The sequence below is a fragment of the Aythya ferina genome (genome assembly GCF_964211825.1).
Source record: "Aythya ferina genome assembly, chromosome: 10".
NCBI classification, from domain to species: domain Eukaryota; kingdom Metazoa; phylum Chordata; class Aves; order Anseriformes; family Anatidae; genus Aythya; species Aythya ferina.
In genome coordinates, this window is record NC_140306.1 from 13,849,258 (window position 1) to 13,863,735 (window position 14,478).

Below are 14,478 nucleotides of genomic sequence, written 5' to 3' on the forward strand. Positions count from 1 at the left end.
ATTTAATGTGCTGCCAGGTGAAGTGCTAGCTTTGGAGTTGCTGAGTGTGGCAGCGCGGTTTGGGTAAATTCACTCCGACCTGGTGGGTCCGTGAGTTCGTGTCGCCGCGACGAGAAGCGATGTTTCTGGTTTTGCATGGAGTATGTCGTGTTACACGCGTGGTTTGAGGTGCCCTTGAGGTTCTGCTATGTCCAAAAACCTCACTCTCATTTGAGAGGCTGGTGAAGGGGGGGGCTCTTTGTGGTGCTGGCATCTGTAATATTTGAGGAGCTGAATCTGTGCGCTGTGATGAGCCTGAAATCTTTCAGTGAGCAACTTCTGTGGTAGGGCCTGAATGCACACGAGTCTCCTAATTGCACTGACTTTTCTCCACGTGATGGATCAGAGGGCTGTTTTGTAATGTTTTATTAATAAAATTGGATGTATTTGTCATGAGTGTCCTTGTGGATAAAATGTGCCTGTTGCAGCTTTAAATCTGTGCGTGTGGGTATAATTTCAGCACGACTGGTCACTTAGATATCTGAAATGACTGCATGGCATTAGTTTTCAGATGATTCAGGACGTTACTATCTTGTTTACAGGCCATGAAGCTCTTAGTTCCCCTTGTCACTAGATAGTGGACCACCAAACTTCTTCCCAGCCTTACTCTTTTTTCTGGTGTGCGTTTTCTCTTCTCTCTGTGTAGCATCAAGCCTCTTTCTTCTCCATGGGCTCGGGGCTGGCTGTGTGTGTGTTGTGCCCCAGCACGGTGATCGCTGGGCTGCCAGGGCTCGGGGGCTCTCAGCTTGCTGCGGGGTTGGCGTGAAGCCGCGTGGTGACAGCGGCACGTCACTTGGACGCACCATTCCTGCCCTGCTCAGATAGGCTGTGGTGGGGCACCTTTTGAAACGGGTTCACACTCAGGTGGTTGCTCCATCTGCAGTAAGTTTTGTGAGCTGGACTTGTCTGTACTGAAACTGCTGAGGCTTGGTTTGATCCTGTACGTGTTTAGGTGCATAAGCAGGAAAGTTTCCGTAAACAGCAAGAAATCCTCACTGCTGGGTGACATACCCAGTTTGCCCATGGGTAGTTCATACCAAGTGATGCAAGGGATAAAATATTTGTAGTGATTTATTTGCAATTAAAAGCTTCCATATGGCTACGCACACCTCTTTTGACATAAATTAAAAATTTGAGTTGTTTTAATGCGTCTGAGATTGTTTTTGACAATTACTGATGCCACAACAATATTTGAATTTAAGGCTGCCTTTTTCTTCCTCTTACGTTTTCTCTTTTGATCGTATATCCATGGAGACCTAATCGATGTTGTCAGTTAATAACAAGCAATATTTGTCATTCATGGGAACCCAATAGATATTCTTCAGCTTGGAGCTCTGCAACATCTACCTTCTGCGCTGAGGAGGGATAAAAACAGAAGAGCTTTGTAGTTTTTCTATTATCAGTGTGAAACTGGTTTCCCCAAAACAATGGGGGGATTTCAGGGGTTCGTGACCTCTTGCAATTAAAAAAAATTTAGGTGGCTTGTAAGAGGCAGGCTGGTAGGGATGAAGGAGGAGTGGAACAAGCAGCAAGGCAGCCTTTGTGGTAGAGGAAAGCAGCTCTCCTGTTAGTCGAAGTCATTCCTCATTTTTTATAGGAGATTGATCTAGCTGTGTTTTTTCTTTTTCTTCTCTCCCTCTTTCATTTCATTTTATTTTTTCTCTGAGAAATGCCCCACTTGGGGGTTAGGGTATGGAAACTTAAAATTCAAACAGTTCTGGAAGAGGTATCTCCCATGGATATAGGTCTTGTGGCTGTAACTGTTAGTTCTTCCCCAGGTTTGGGTCATGTCTGAGGACCTGCGCTCATCCAGTGCCAGTCTTGTGTCTGATGGGGAAGGCTGAAGTGCAGGCAGGGTAGCTCTTCTCTTTTGGTAGCCAGTTTTCACTAAAATATAGGAGATTTTAATGTTTTTGAGACCTCTGTCCTGTGTCCAAAAAGGCTCAAATCGGTTAATGACCCAGCTGTGTGATTCCTGAAGGGACAGGGCTTGAGCAAGCGAGCCTGAACAGCTGATGTTTCATGAGAGGTGGAGGGTACATGCGTTTGCATTTGATCTGTTTTGGTTTTGCTCCACCATCATATCCCATTTACATAGCCGAATACTAACATGAAGTGAATTAGATCAAGCCCATCCCCACTCACATACTGGAGGGAGGCTGTTTATGCTGGGAGATGAAAGTCTTCTAACAACATTAATATTCAGGATTGTGTTTGGGCACCCAAGCCTCCTGGTTTCCTTTTCCTCTAGCAAACCCCTCTGCTTTACCTCGCAGGGAAGTTCCCCCCCTCGCCCAGTTCCTCAAGTGTTATTTTGTCTCTTTCTGGAACTACTTTTCAGGCTGTGGCTAATGCTATTCAACAAAATAATGTGGGTGCTCCTAACCTGAAGCATCTGTCACTTGCTTGTCAGGTTGCTACCACTGCTGCTGCGCGTGCTATTTGCTTTCAACTTATATTAAAATTTAATTATTTTGATGTGTATTTACATACTGTGGTGCCAGTCTCTCCCATATGCTGTACATGCTGGAGTATGGCCTTCTTCACTCTGCAGTCATTCATTATGATTTATTTTCTCTACAGAGGCTGGTGCTGAAACAAAGCTCTTTTTAGAAATATAAAGAGAATTGGGGGATTTTGTTTTTAAACACAAATAAAAATGGTTTCTTTGCTAATATTTTGATGGCAACTGTTGTTTGGTAAACGTTTCCCCTTTGCAGCAGTTTTTATTTGTAATATTTCTGTTGTTTAGCCTGCCTGCACTTCACAAATTAGATTATTTTGGCTGTTGTAATTTTATTATCCCTATTAAGCTTCCTCATCTACGTATTGATCCTGTTAGTCTCAGGAAGCTGATAAGCCATCTAGCTGTACTTGCAAAACACACAGAAAATGAGAAATCTGCCCTGGAGGCTATGAAGACACAGATTTGCTTGCGATTGGGATCATGGTATGTCTGTCTGGTGATTTGTCACCTCCAGTGCTAGGTTTTAGGCTATATGACAGCATTGCAGCTTGCTAAATTGAGGTGAATTTAGCTTTTATTATAAACTGCTGAGAAGCTTTGCTCTAGCTCTCTTGTATTTTCATTTGGATGAATACGCTCCCTTTCCGCAGAGCTCAAGAACATTTCCAGAGGCAGCTGGCGTCATGTATGCTGCGAGGTTTTTTTTTTTGCTCCTTGTGTCAGTGTCAGTTTTCCATGCTGCCTTTCCAGGGGGATTTATTCCTCATTTTCAAAAACCCGCCTTCCAATCTCTGCTGCCTACAGCATGCACATGAAACCGGGAGTAACTGTAGGGGTGGGCGCAGGACTTCAGCTATTGCTTCCACCACCATGGGCTTTTCCATTAGTGACCCGCTTACCCAAACGGCAATATATGCTGAATGCTATACTCTGTTGGAACTGTACTCACCTCTTTGTTTGTTTGTTCTAGCTCTTGGACAAGTCTTGTCCTTCCAACAACGTGAGATTGTACAACCTTCAACTCAATGTCTGCTCTGAGTCCACTTTAGATGCTTTCATACTGGTCTCTGCCAATTCACACCTTATTGATGGAACCAGAATGTTCAAAGAGCCATGTTTTTTTTTTCCTTGTTCTCCCTGACCTCCCTGCATAGTCACTGCTTCTTCTAACATCTCGTTGCTTTTGCTTTTATGATGCTCTTTCCACCCCCCAGCCCATGCTTCCTCCTCCTCCTCCCACAACATGACCTTGCTTTGCTCTTGTCTCCCCGTGCCCTATTTCAGGCGTTCGCATGGCTTCAACTTCTATTATGTGCTGATGACTCACAGATGCACTCTATACCTCTGACGGTTTGCTTCATCCAGACCTGCATCTGTCTTTCTGCTGGTGTTTTTCTCTTTGATTTCTCCATCAGTAGTAACTCGATATTTCAAACCCAAATCCCCTTCCCATGCGTCAAGAGTTCCATTGCTTTCTTGTCTTTTAAAACGCTGCCATCTGATGGGTAGCTTAATCCTGAAGCCTTTTTGGTTGTTTTTATTCCTTTGGTGTACTTCATGTGCTTAAATCCAATACAAATTCTGCATGTTCTTTGTTGTCAATGTATTTCTCCTTTTCCAGCTCACCATATAACTTTTCTTTCCCAATGCATACAGTTAGTCTTTTCAGCTGTTTTTTATTTTAAATGGCTGTCCTGAGAAATTCTACTGCTGAAGTCAGTCAATAGCGTTTGGTTTTAAAGATAGCATTAAGTTTCTCTTTTAGAAGTCATCTGCCCTTGCCTTGCTGTGTTTTACATTTAGCAGCACAGCTTTAGCTGTTGTAAACAAGTGGCATTCATTGTGTCCTAGCTGAATGAAAGATATGTATACAAAAGATATGTATACATAATAAATGCTAAAATACCTAATACCAAACTAGCTGTAAGTGAGCATAATTCATAAGCCTTTCAGCCTAGAGAAGGGTTCTCTCTTTTATTTAAAGTTGCTGATCCTTCCCTCATGCTCCTTTTAACTATACTCTTACTCATAACAGCAAACCCAAATGCTAGGAATTGGGAAGATTTTTCTTAAATGTTTGTGTGTCTGCAAAGGAATAGAGAGGTTCAAGGTAACAGGTACATTTTCAGACCACTTTGTAGACGTTGTTCTCATGTAGCCTCAAGAGGCACAAAGACAAACATGCTAGTGAATGCAAGCATGTGTTTGTGTTTTCTTGTTCAAATATTTCAAGCTTCTCTAGCTTTGGCTGTCCTGGGTTGCATCACAGATTCCAGGTAACTGATACAGCTGGGGGAAGTGGCCTTGCTGCTGTATCACCCTACCAAGGAAGAGGAAAATGTTTCAGGGTACACCCACCAGCCGTCCAGAGATTGTGCAATGCTGTACGTGCTGTTGCTGTAGTAACAACATGGGAAACTACCAGTACAATGTGTAGGAACGACTTTCCATGGCAGGTTTACCTCTTGGAAACTCTATATTTCCAGCTGCCCTCTAGACCTGTGAATGCAAATGGGCAATTTGTGCAAACGCCACCAGTTTTAATGTCCTTTTTCTGCTCTTCTTAGGAGCAGCCACCCCCTCATGTAAATAGTTTGAAGTTGCTGGTGTACAGTAAGCTACAAAGGGTTTCTTAAAACTGGGTTGCACTCAGCATGAATAATGGATGCCTTCTTTCCTTTATCTTGCATCATAACAGGAAGATTTAAAACATTGCTTTAATGTTGTGATGATGGAAATAGTTTTAAGACATCTGGGAGCATCACTTGAAGGTCTAGCCTAATTTTTCAGGGAACTCATTTCAGCATGCTCTGAGTTGAAGGTGGGAAGTGGCTGCTTGGATGGGAGGTGTAATGGATTAGTGATCTAGCCTTCCTTGCAGGAAAACCATGATGGCCAATCAACATGGTTTTCTCCAGGTATGAATGTAATGGAATGTAAAAAATATCTAAATTAACATGTTTATACATTCAGAAATAATAAAACTACTCTGAAAGGCCATGCTTTCAAGAGTGGTTCCCGTGAAGATAACGAGGATCAGAGTGTCGGTGTAGCAAGGTGTATTTTGCTGTTGTTGCTGACGTCAGTAACGTGCATGTGAATATCCCTGGACTCTCATGCGGTTCCTGTGTTGGTGACATGACCTTCTGCTGATAACACATCTACCCCAAGTTATCTTGATTGCCTGATAGGTTTTATATGCATACAGCACAATGCATGCGTTCAGTAGAAAGCTATTCAAGGCTTTATTGATACAATTCGTGTAATAAAAACCCTTATATAGCAAGTGCTTGCTTCTTGATCGCTAGGTTGTTATGCTTTTGAAAGCACATAACCATGCTGGAATCAAGCCACACATAAACAGTGCTGTAAGGGATACATCATTGTTTTGCATGCACAATGAATATCTATTATGATGTTTCAGCAGATGATAAAGGAAATATAATGAATGCAAATTAGTGTGGGAATTAGTCCTCTCTCCAGCCAAGAAGTGTGGCTGAGGCTCCTGAGTGCCTAAGCCCTGTAAGGTCTTCCCCTGTGTCAGATCTGTTAGAATAGGTATGAACTCGTTTTCTCACTGATGTACTTTATACTAATGTCTTCTGTTTAGGTGATTTTTTGTTTTTCTTATGTATGCTAAGGAATATTATTCTATTTCAGCTTATCGAATCTAGTGTGTGTATTTATACAGCTTTGTCAGTATGGGATTTTAGGATGTTGTTTAAATCTAATCCCCAATTAGCACTGAAGAGATGTCTTGCTCCTAGTAGTAGCTCACTCTCATGTAGAGTGTGATGACTTTTTTTTTTTTTTTTTTTTTTTCCCCTGAATCTCATTAATAGCTTGAACTGTAGCCAGGAAGTCCAATAATAAAATAAACACTCATAAAAGTAACATCAATAGGTGTGTGTTGTTGAAGCCAGATTCTTTTAAGTCCTGAATCCTTAAGGCTATGTTTGTCTTTGAGGTAGCAGGTCCACTTCAAAAGAACTAAATTTTTTTTTCCCTTAGGCAGTGATATGAAATAGGACATGGAGTGAATGGTACCAGTAATGCACTTTTTTCTTCTCAAAAGAAATGGAGTAAGTGCTAGGCCTGTGTATCAAAATATCTGGTCCTCTTGATTACAGTTGATTTGGAATCAGGTGCTAAATGGAAAGACAAGTGGAGATGGTATGGGGAACCTGCTGAACCCGTAATGTGGGATGCTTGACATTTTTTCAGGACTTAGTGGGCTATTTCTCATTTTTGTTGGTTTGACTCCTGTGATATTAGGCTGAATAGGAAAACAAAATGGATGGTACTTTTGGTTGTGGAGAAAACCATTGGCAATCTTGAGGAGATGGGAAATCTTCATTTAAGATGGTGACGTATTGGAAAGTTCTGAGAAACTGACCTTAGAAGGTATGAATCAATGTATGTCATTTTGCTATGATGATATTACAGCTCTCTTCCCCATTTGCTCACTGTGCTTGCTAAGCTCTCTATGGAGGGAACTCATCCTGTTCTCTGTGGGAGGCTGTGTGAGAAGTTCCTTAACTCATGAAGAATCATGAGTTAAACGATGCATGGTTCTGAAGGCAGGATGATGGTTCTGAAGGCATCATCTTTGTCATCATCCAGGAACTCACAAACAGCCCAGGAGGAAGAGAGCTGCCTTTTTGGCTCCTTTCACAGCAAGGTCGGGTTAGTTCTTGCCTTACAGAGGTGACAACATACCTACGCAGCTTGTTAAAGGCATCTCTTCCACTGAGAGAAAAACCTGCTGGGCCTGATCCGTACTTCAGGAATATAGGAATTGCCCAGGGGAGGGAACAGTGTGTTCCCAGCTGAGGCACTGATGTAATAAGCTGTCATCGAGAGGGCCAAGCGTCCCATCTGCTCTATGGCAGTTTTGGTCATTATAGCTGAAACTCAGTGCAGGTGCAAGCTTGGATGCCGTCATTACCCTCGAGCAGCAGCTTTTCACCATGTATCAGCACCACAGCTAGTGCTTGGTCAGAACGAAAGCAGCACTGTCGCTTATAAGGTGTGTGGGGAGAAATCTCTCCCGTTCCACCCAAAATCTAGTTCTGAAATGCTGGAGTGTTGTTGCTTGTGAACCAAAAGTGTGAAGCATAGCTGTGTGTTTGGTCACCATCTCTTTTAATTGGCTCGCAGTGTTGCAACTGCCTTGTATATTAGATAGCTGTTGCTGGCAGTCCTCAGGTTGTTTAGCTGAATTAGTTTGTGATCCTCTAATCCTCCTTCCAGCTGCACAGATCTGGCCAATGAAGGACCACTGCAAGCCTGCTAAAGGTAGATGTGACATCATTTTTTCATTAAAATAGAAAATCAGTTATAACTTGGGTAGGAATTATCCTGTGGGCTTCATACAAATACTGTGACTCAAGCACAGCAGGCTGCCAGTTAGCTGGGTATGGCCACCCGGCCTGCGTGGAAGCAGGGAGTGTTGGTGGGACGCTGGACAAGTGAGAGATGTGTGTGCCTGAAGACTGTGCTGGTGCGTGCCTGTGTTTCTGAAATAATGTTCATGCAAATTTTGTAAATTCTGTATTCTTTGCAAATTCTGTATTCTTCTGTGCCTCCTTAGATTGTTTTAAAATAAGCTTGTGTTGTGTGGCTGAAGTCTTTTAGAGTTGTAAGCTGCAGACGTGTACAGCCCTATCTGTACCCCTTTTTAAAGGGGGAATAAGGGCTCTTAGCTCTTCTCTTTCCTCTCACCATTGTGATATGTAGACAATGAAGATGCTTATTTAAAGGTGGGATCATTCATGCTAATTCCTACCTGCTACTTTCAGCTGGCAGAGCAGCCTGCTACTTGCAATAGGGAACGCTTGGATTTAGGCTTCTGCTAGCTCTTTACTGCCAGTTGTGTGCGTAGAGGTTGGATGCTGTTGGTTTCCTCAAAGTGCTGAGTAAATAACTGATACTGCAGGGAAAAAAACATACCTGATGACATTGTGGGAAGAGAATTGCTTTAGAGAGATGGAAGTGTTAGGTTAATCAAGAAATAACATTTGTTAGTGTTTAATATATACCAAAAAAAAAAAAAAAAAGGAATTTTTTTTTCTGTGTTTGGTTAAGGGGAAAAAAAATAAGGATTAGCAGATGAGACTTTTCTTCCTCGTAACCCTTCTGCAGCCTTTAACTCTGCGTCGGGAGCTCAGCCCCCGGAGCTGGCACCCTTTAACACCAGCCCGGCCCCCGGGAAGGGCGCAGCCGGGCGGTGTCGGGGTGCCGCCTGCCGGCCGCCCACGGAGCTCGGCCCCGGGCTGGGGCGAGAGAAGGGCTTCCCCGGGGAGAGGAGAGGCCGGGCCCACAGCTGACCTTTGTGGTGCCAAAAGGTCTGGGAGTTTTAGGGTTGTGTCCTCCTTGCAGGCATGCCGGTGATCCCGGTGGATCCCTACGTGCTGTCGGCTTGTGGTGTCTTGGAGAGCACGGCCAGCATCCCAGGGCTTGTTTAAACAAGGGTGATAAGAGGGGAGCAAAAACGGAAAGCTTGTGTTTTACCATCTCTTTTATCTCGGAGGCGTTCCCGTGTGTATTTCAGGAACTTCCCCGAAGAAGGCAGATCTCCTTCTGCTGTGAGTGGGAACAGGATATTGTCACGGCGCTCCCAGCTCTGCTCAGACTCAGCTGAAACATTGCACATGCCTCATCTCCAGGGCTTGGCTCAGTGTGCTGACTTCTTTGTAAATACCCTCTTTCTGTACAGCGTGCCTTGTGACCTCTGGCTGGCGGCGTGTTCTTTAAGCATTTTACAAATATATTTTCCAGTAGCAGAATCTTCTGCTCTGCAGAAAGGTTTGTGAACTGGTTTTTCATGACCTGTATCTGTTGAGCTTGGCGTAGTGAGGGCGTGGACACCTGGAGGACTGGAAAGTCTTCTTTTCTCACTCCAAGCAGTGAGCTGGTGCTGCCAGAGAAATGGTGGAAAGACAGAAGCCATAGATGTCGGGTGGTTTATGGATGTCTTATAGGTTGTCAGGCTACAAAGTGACATCTTGAGCAGGGAAAAGAGACCCATGAAAGTAAGCTGCAGATATAGTGGAACTCTATTATATTGTTAAAATATGACCTCACTTATTTACAGATAGAAGGTAGGGTTTCTGTACGATCAGGCAGGAGCCTTGTTACAGTCTCCTCTTTTCTCTTCCCTTGTCTCAGAGAAATAATTACCACTTGCTCTATGCATGAAGCCATAAGACATTCCTGTCTTGTCAGCCAGTTGTTTGAAAACAATAAGTAAAGCTTGGTTAGTTGGCTCAAGCGTGCTCTGTTTCTATGCAGCAGTTCCTTTCCAATGCTGCCTTTCTCTGTGGCATTTTCTCTCTTCAGAGAGGTGTTTTTGCAGGTAAGATTTCAGCTCAATGTGGCCCTGAGAGCAGAAGCTTTGCATAAAACCCTTCTAAAGAGTAGAGGCTTATTTGTGGTTTCCCTGTAGCGAAGCAAAGTCTCCAACAGTTCACCTGCGGAAACCAACTTTGTTTCTCCAGCCTTTCTATTAGGACAGGGGTTGATGACAAGGTGATTGTGTAGAAGCTGATCTCCATCACTTATCTGGAGTCTACTTGAGCAATGGTTGTTTTGTCTTTGTCTAGGAATTCAATGTAGTGCTCTTGAAAATCATGTTCTCAAAGAAGACCTCAGGAGTGGCACAATATTTCTGTATTCACTTTGTCTTCTCAGTAAAGCAGCCCATGACCATAACCATGAGGTTGTAACAGCTGGACAAATCCTTATTTAAGTTTTGCACAGGTGCCACAGCCTTAAATCTGCCAGAGCAAGTTTGTGTGTGGTATGCCTAATGTTTGGGGCATGATTTAGAAATTTAGAAATTTGGTAACTCACCCTGCATGCCTTTGAGGAATGCTGTTCTTGTATTAACAGCATCAGGTCAGTGCTTTCAGGTGTGAGGTAGGTCTGAGTGGAGTTCGGTTCTTGTGTGCTGAGTGGATTTGCAGAAAGGAGAAACAAACTTCATTTGTAGAGGCCGGAGGGAGATGGCACCTTGCTTTTTTCTACTTAATGAATGCACGACAGGCCTGAGAAGTGCCTTTCCAAAGCTGGCATGAATCTCCTTTTTCTCTTAATACTTTGTTAAATTAATTGTGGACTTGCTGTGTTTACTGGAGGAACTGGTAAGAAAGCTGGAGCATCCCTGTGGCATTGCCCTGATCAGAAGGTTGAGGCAGACACATCGGGGCTTATGCTGGACTCGATCCTTCAGCTGGCTGCAACGCGACGTCAACACACAGGGAATGGAGCAATGGATTTGACCTGGAACACAGATTAAGCTGCTCCTGCTCACGGGGCTTTTGGTATCTTTTGGAAGTAAATACATGCTTAACAGAAAAAAAGACGGAAGCCTTCAAATGTTCATAAAGTCCTTCCTCTCTCTGCTCCCTGTTTTCTGACCCTTATAACGTAAATCCTGTAACCCCTCTGCCCCCCTGCGTCAGCTATCGAGTCAAAACAAAATCAAGAAAGAATTGCTAACATAAAAACATAGTGCAGGCCCCAAGGGTTGAAAACTGTAATCAGCCTTGAAGAGAAGGAAATGAACTTTGTGAAGAGGGAAGGGCAGGTCAAGCACACATGGGTTTGGAAGAACAGCATCAATTTTCCTGCAAGCATCTTACCCAGCGTCTCTGGGGACAGATTTTTTTGTTGTTTAAAAAGCTACCTTTTGGCTTGCGGTTGAGTAGGAAAACTGAAAATGATCCTCAGACTGACTAGTATTTAAATATGTGTATTCACACAGACATACTGAGTCATGTTTATACATGTATATGTGCTAATGTCAAAGTGTCTGAGTACCCGATAGCTTACAGTGGTCAAAAACAACATGCATTTTTGTTACCTAAGTGCCCTGAGAATCTGTGTGTAAAATACAAAGATGGAGGTGTGTGTAAGAGTGAAACATTCACCTCTGTAATGACTTTGCTTAGTCCGGGTGAGGCTAATCCAGCAAGTCCACCAATGAACATAGGTGTGGGGTTTCTCAGAACTGTAAAGCTGATAATGTTGATGTGAAACAGGGCAGCTTCATGCTGCATTTAATCCACACCACTACTGCAGAACTGTATTCTTCCACTGCATGTTGTGAGTTTATTTTTGTGTCTAAACAAGACGTTAGGAACTTGCTGTTTCCTTATGATTTTCTGCACCAGTATTAATTTAGCCTTCCTTGTGACATAGAGTGTAACTGAACAAATGCATTAGGCAGTGTCTGACTTTTCTAAACCAGGGTTTAGCTGACTGGCCGTGGGTTTCTGTGAAGCCCTAACACTCCTTTTGGAATTGCTGTGATACCATGGAAGTGGTGTTCTGGGGGTTGACTGTGCTGGCTGCCGAGAGCACACTCAGAGGACTGTCCCCTGTGGGAGGAACACCACGGAACCCCACATCCACATCCTTCTGTCCCGGCTGCCCTGTGAGGGCCGCCTGGTCCCAACCGAGCCCGCTGGCAGGCAGGTGGCGCCGCCGCCATGACGGGGCCTCGCTGCCCGCCCTCACGGCGGGGGCTCGAGGCTGTGAGGGGCGGGCCGGGCCGGGCCGTGCCGTGCCGGGGGGGCGGCGCCGCCGGGAGCCGGGAGGCGACCGAGGATGGCGGCGGCGGCGGCGTCGCCGTCGCGGGAGCTCACGCAGAACCCGCTGCAGAAGACGTGGGAGCCCTACGACAACGGGCTGCCGGCGGGGCACAGCGCCCAGCGCGGCGGTGAGCGGGCACCGAGCCCCCGAGCCGGGGTGGTGGTGGTGGTGGTGGGTGGGGGGCTGCTGGAAGGGGCATCGCGTGGGGCGTTTCTTGTGATCGCTGCGGTTCCGCGTTCGGTAGATGCTTCCAGAAGAAGGGCCTAAACATATTACTGTGCTGTTTCTTAAAGCCGGTGCTTTATCGGCCATCTGGCGCGGGAGTTAATGGCTCCTCGTATTGCGGGGCTCGGAGGGGTTGGGCTGTGGCGTTTGTTAGCAAGCTGCCTGGCAGCGTGTGGTGTGTTTTCATGCTTCTTTAACTCTTATTTAGGTCTCGCAGAGGTTTCGTTCCCCCCTTCCAGGTTGCGGCGGCCCTGCAGACAAAAGGGGCTTTGTGGCGAGCTGTGCGCGGTTGTCACGCAGGACGCGCTGTGGGCTCCGCCGCCGTGGCAGGCGGCCACGGGCTTCTCCTTCGTTGCGTTGCTTTTCAGCCTGTGCTTAAAAAATGACAAAAAATAAATAGCCTAAACCGTCTGGATTTCTGCTGGGTAAGCGGGCTGGTGTTTCGGTCTGAAACGTTGCTCCAGCATCTGCAGAATCGCAGGCACTAACAGGGGAATGCCGCAGTAAGGAAAGGTTCGGGAAGTGTGTGTGGTTGCTGTTGTAAGCAGGCGAAGGAGAACGCCTCATTTTGGCTGTAACACGGCAGCTCTTCTCCAAACAAAACAGCATTTATTACGGCTTTGATGCAAACACTGTGCTTTACCGATACGTGAATAGAAATAAAAGAACCAAGTCCGAAATCGCGCATTGGTCACGTGCAGCCTGGTGACATATGGAGTCTTCCTGATGGAATTATGTAGTTTCTCTCGACTAAGAAATCAGATTTTTAAAATTTATTTCCCAAGTCTTTTTATTTTTGTAGACTTTCAGTAATCTTTGGATGCCCATGACCCATTATAAATGAGAAGCCTTTTAGCTAGAAAGCCAGGTTTGGAGATAGTTGGTTGTTTTTTTTTTAATCCTGCTTGTATTTGCTTTCGCAGTGTATCTCCAGTACGTCTCCAGCCATTTGTGCTAGCCACTAAGTTCAGGCAGCCTAGAGAGGGGCAGGACTTGCTCTTCTGTGATAAAAGCCATCTCCCTTTCATCAGCCTGCTAAGACCACGCTGTAGTTTTTCCTTTGTCCATGTCCTTTATCCCCCATGTCTATATATGACGTGTCGCCTCGTGCTCCGATGGGCATCATGACCCACAGGCCCTGTGGCCGAGCTGTGGGACTCAGCACTGCCCTGACGAGGCGATGCCTTGGCAGTGCTGGGTTGACCAGTTCCAGTCCTCTGCTGTTGCCTGTACCCAGGTTAGGGTTATTGCTCAGAAACAGTGAGCTCCAGTCTAGAGTAGTTTGCTGGTCCTCAGCTTCCTGGTGGGTGCAGTGAAGCTGGTTGCTCTGACATCTCTGTTTCTTGGCTAAGCAAGATGAACTCCTCAAGTGTCTTTCTGGTTGAGTTTTTAGTTCATCGTACTGCTGATGACATTGACCTGCACCACCTGTTAGTCTTCATTGTTCTAGAAGGTGGCTGAGCAGAACTGTGCATACTTCCAGGGGAGGACACAGCAGATCTGTGTTCAAAGGGGCTTACCTACTCTTAAGTGTTTTTTCTGCATTTTTCTAAAAGTTTAACAGCTGAAATTATCTGAGGAGGAAGAAACCTGGTTAGGTGTGTCTGGGTTGTAGCTGTTGCAGGTCTTTGAAGCGCTAGTTCTTTGAGTCTGTGCATCAGACAGTCAGATCATCAGTCATTGAGGAGGATCAAGGAGTTCTGACTGCACGTACCCTACCCAGCAGACTGCGCTTTTACAACTGCTAAGATGAGGAAAATAGAGATAATTATTCTAAAGGACCTACCAAAGTAAGACGTGGGCACTAGAGAGATGTTCATTTCTACTGATAGATTCCACTCATCTTCTTGTGGTCTGTTGTTAAAGGTTTTGTCTCTAAATGGGTTGCACTGGAACTACTCTTGGCATTGGCTGTTGGACTTCTACAAGCTCAATGAATGGGCTTCAAGCACAGGAATTAAACATAAATAGCAAAGTATGCTACAGCGAAAGCTGTTCTGAGAGACCAGCAGAGGATGTTTACAGAGTGGCAGATAAACGTTGAGCTTCCTATGGTTAAAGATTATTCCCCCCCAGCTGCGGTTAACAGCTCTGTTTTCCCAGAGCTGGAATTTGGTCGTTCTAAAGAGTTTTATTTGCTGTTCCTACAG

At 45.0% G+C, this 14,478-nt stretch overlaps 1 protein-coding gene across 8 annotated transcripts in view; it reads left to right on the plus strand.

Moving 5' to 3' along the window:
* The window catches only part of LOC311442105 (6-phosphofructo-2-kinase/fructose-2,6-bisphosphatase 4), a 48,906-nt gene that overhangs the window by 2,069 nt on the left and 32,359 nt on the right, over positions 1-14,478 (plus strand). The window contains exon 1 of one of the 8 annotated variants that reach the window (XM_084530910.1): positions 12,103-12,230. The exons of 6 other annotated variants lie outside the window; for them this stretch is intronic. In XM_084530910.1, the coding sequence (XP_084387036.1) occupies positions 12,119-12,230 (112 nt within the window). In that variant the 5' untranslated portion in view covers positions 12,103-12,118. Of the gene's footprint in view, positions 1-12,102; positions 12,231-14,478 lie in introns of those variants that run through there. One more of the 8 variants, XM_084530911.1, reaches the window with a different exon arrangement.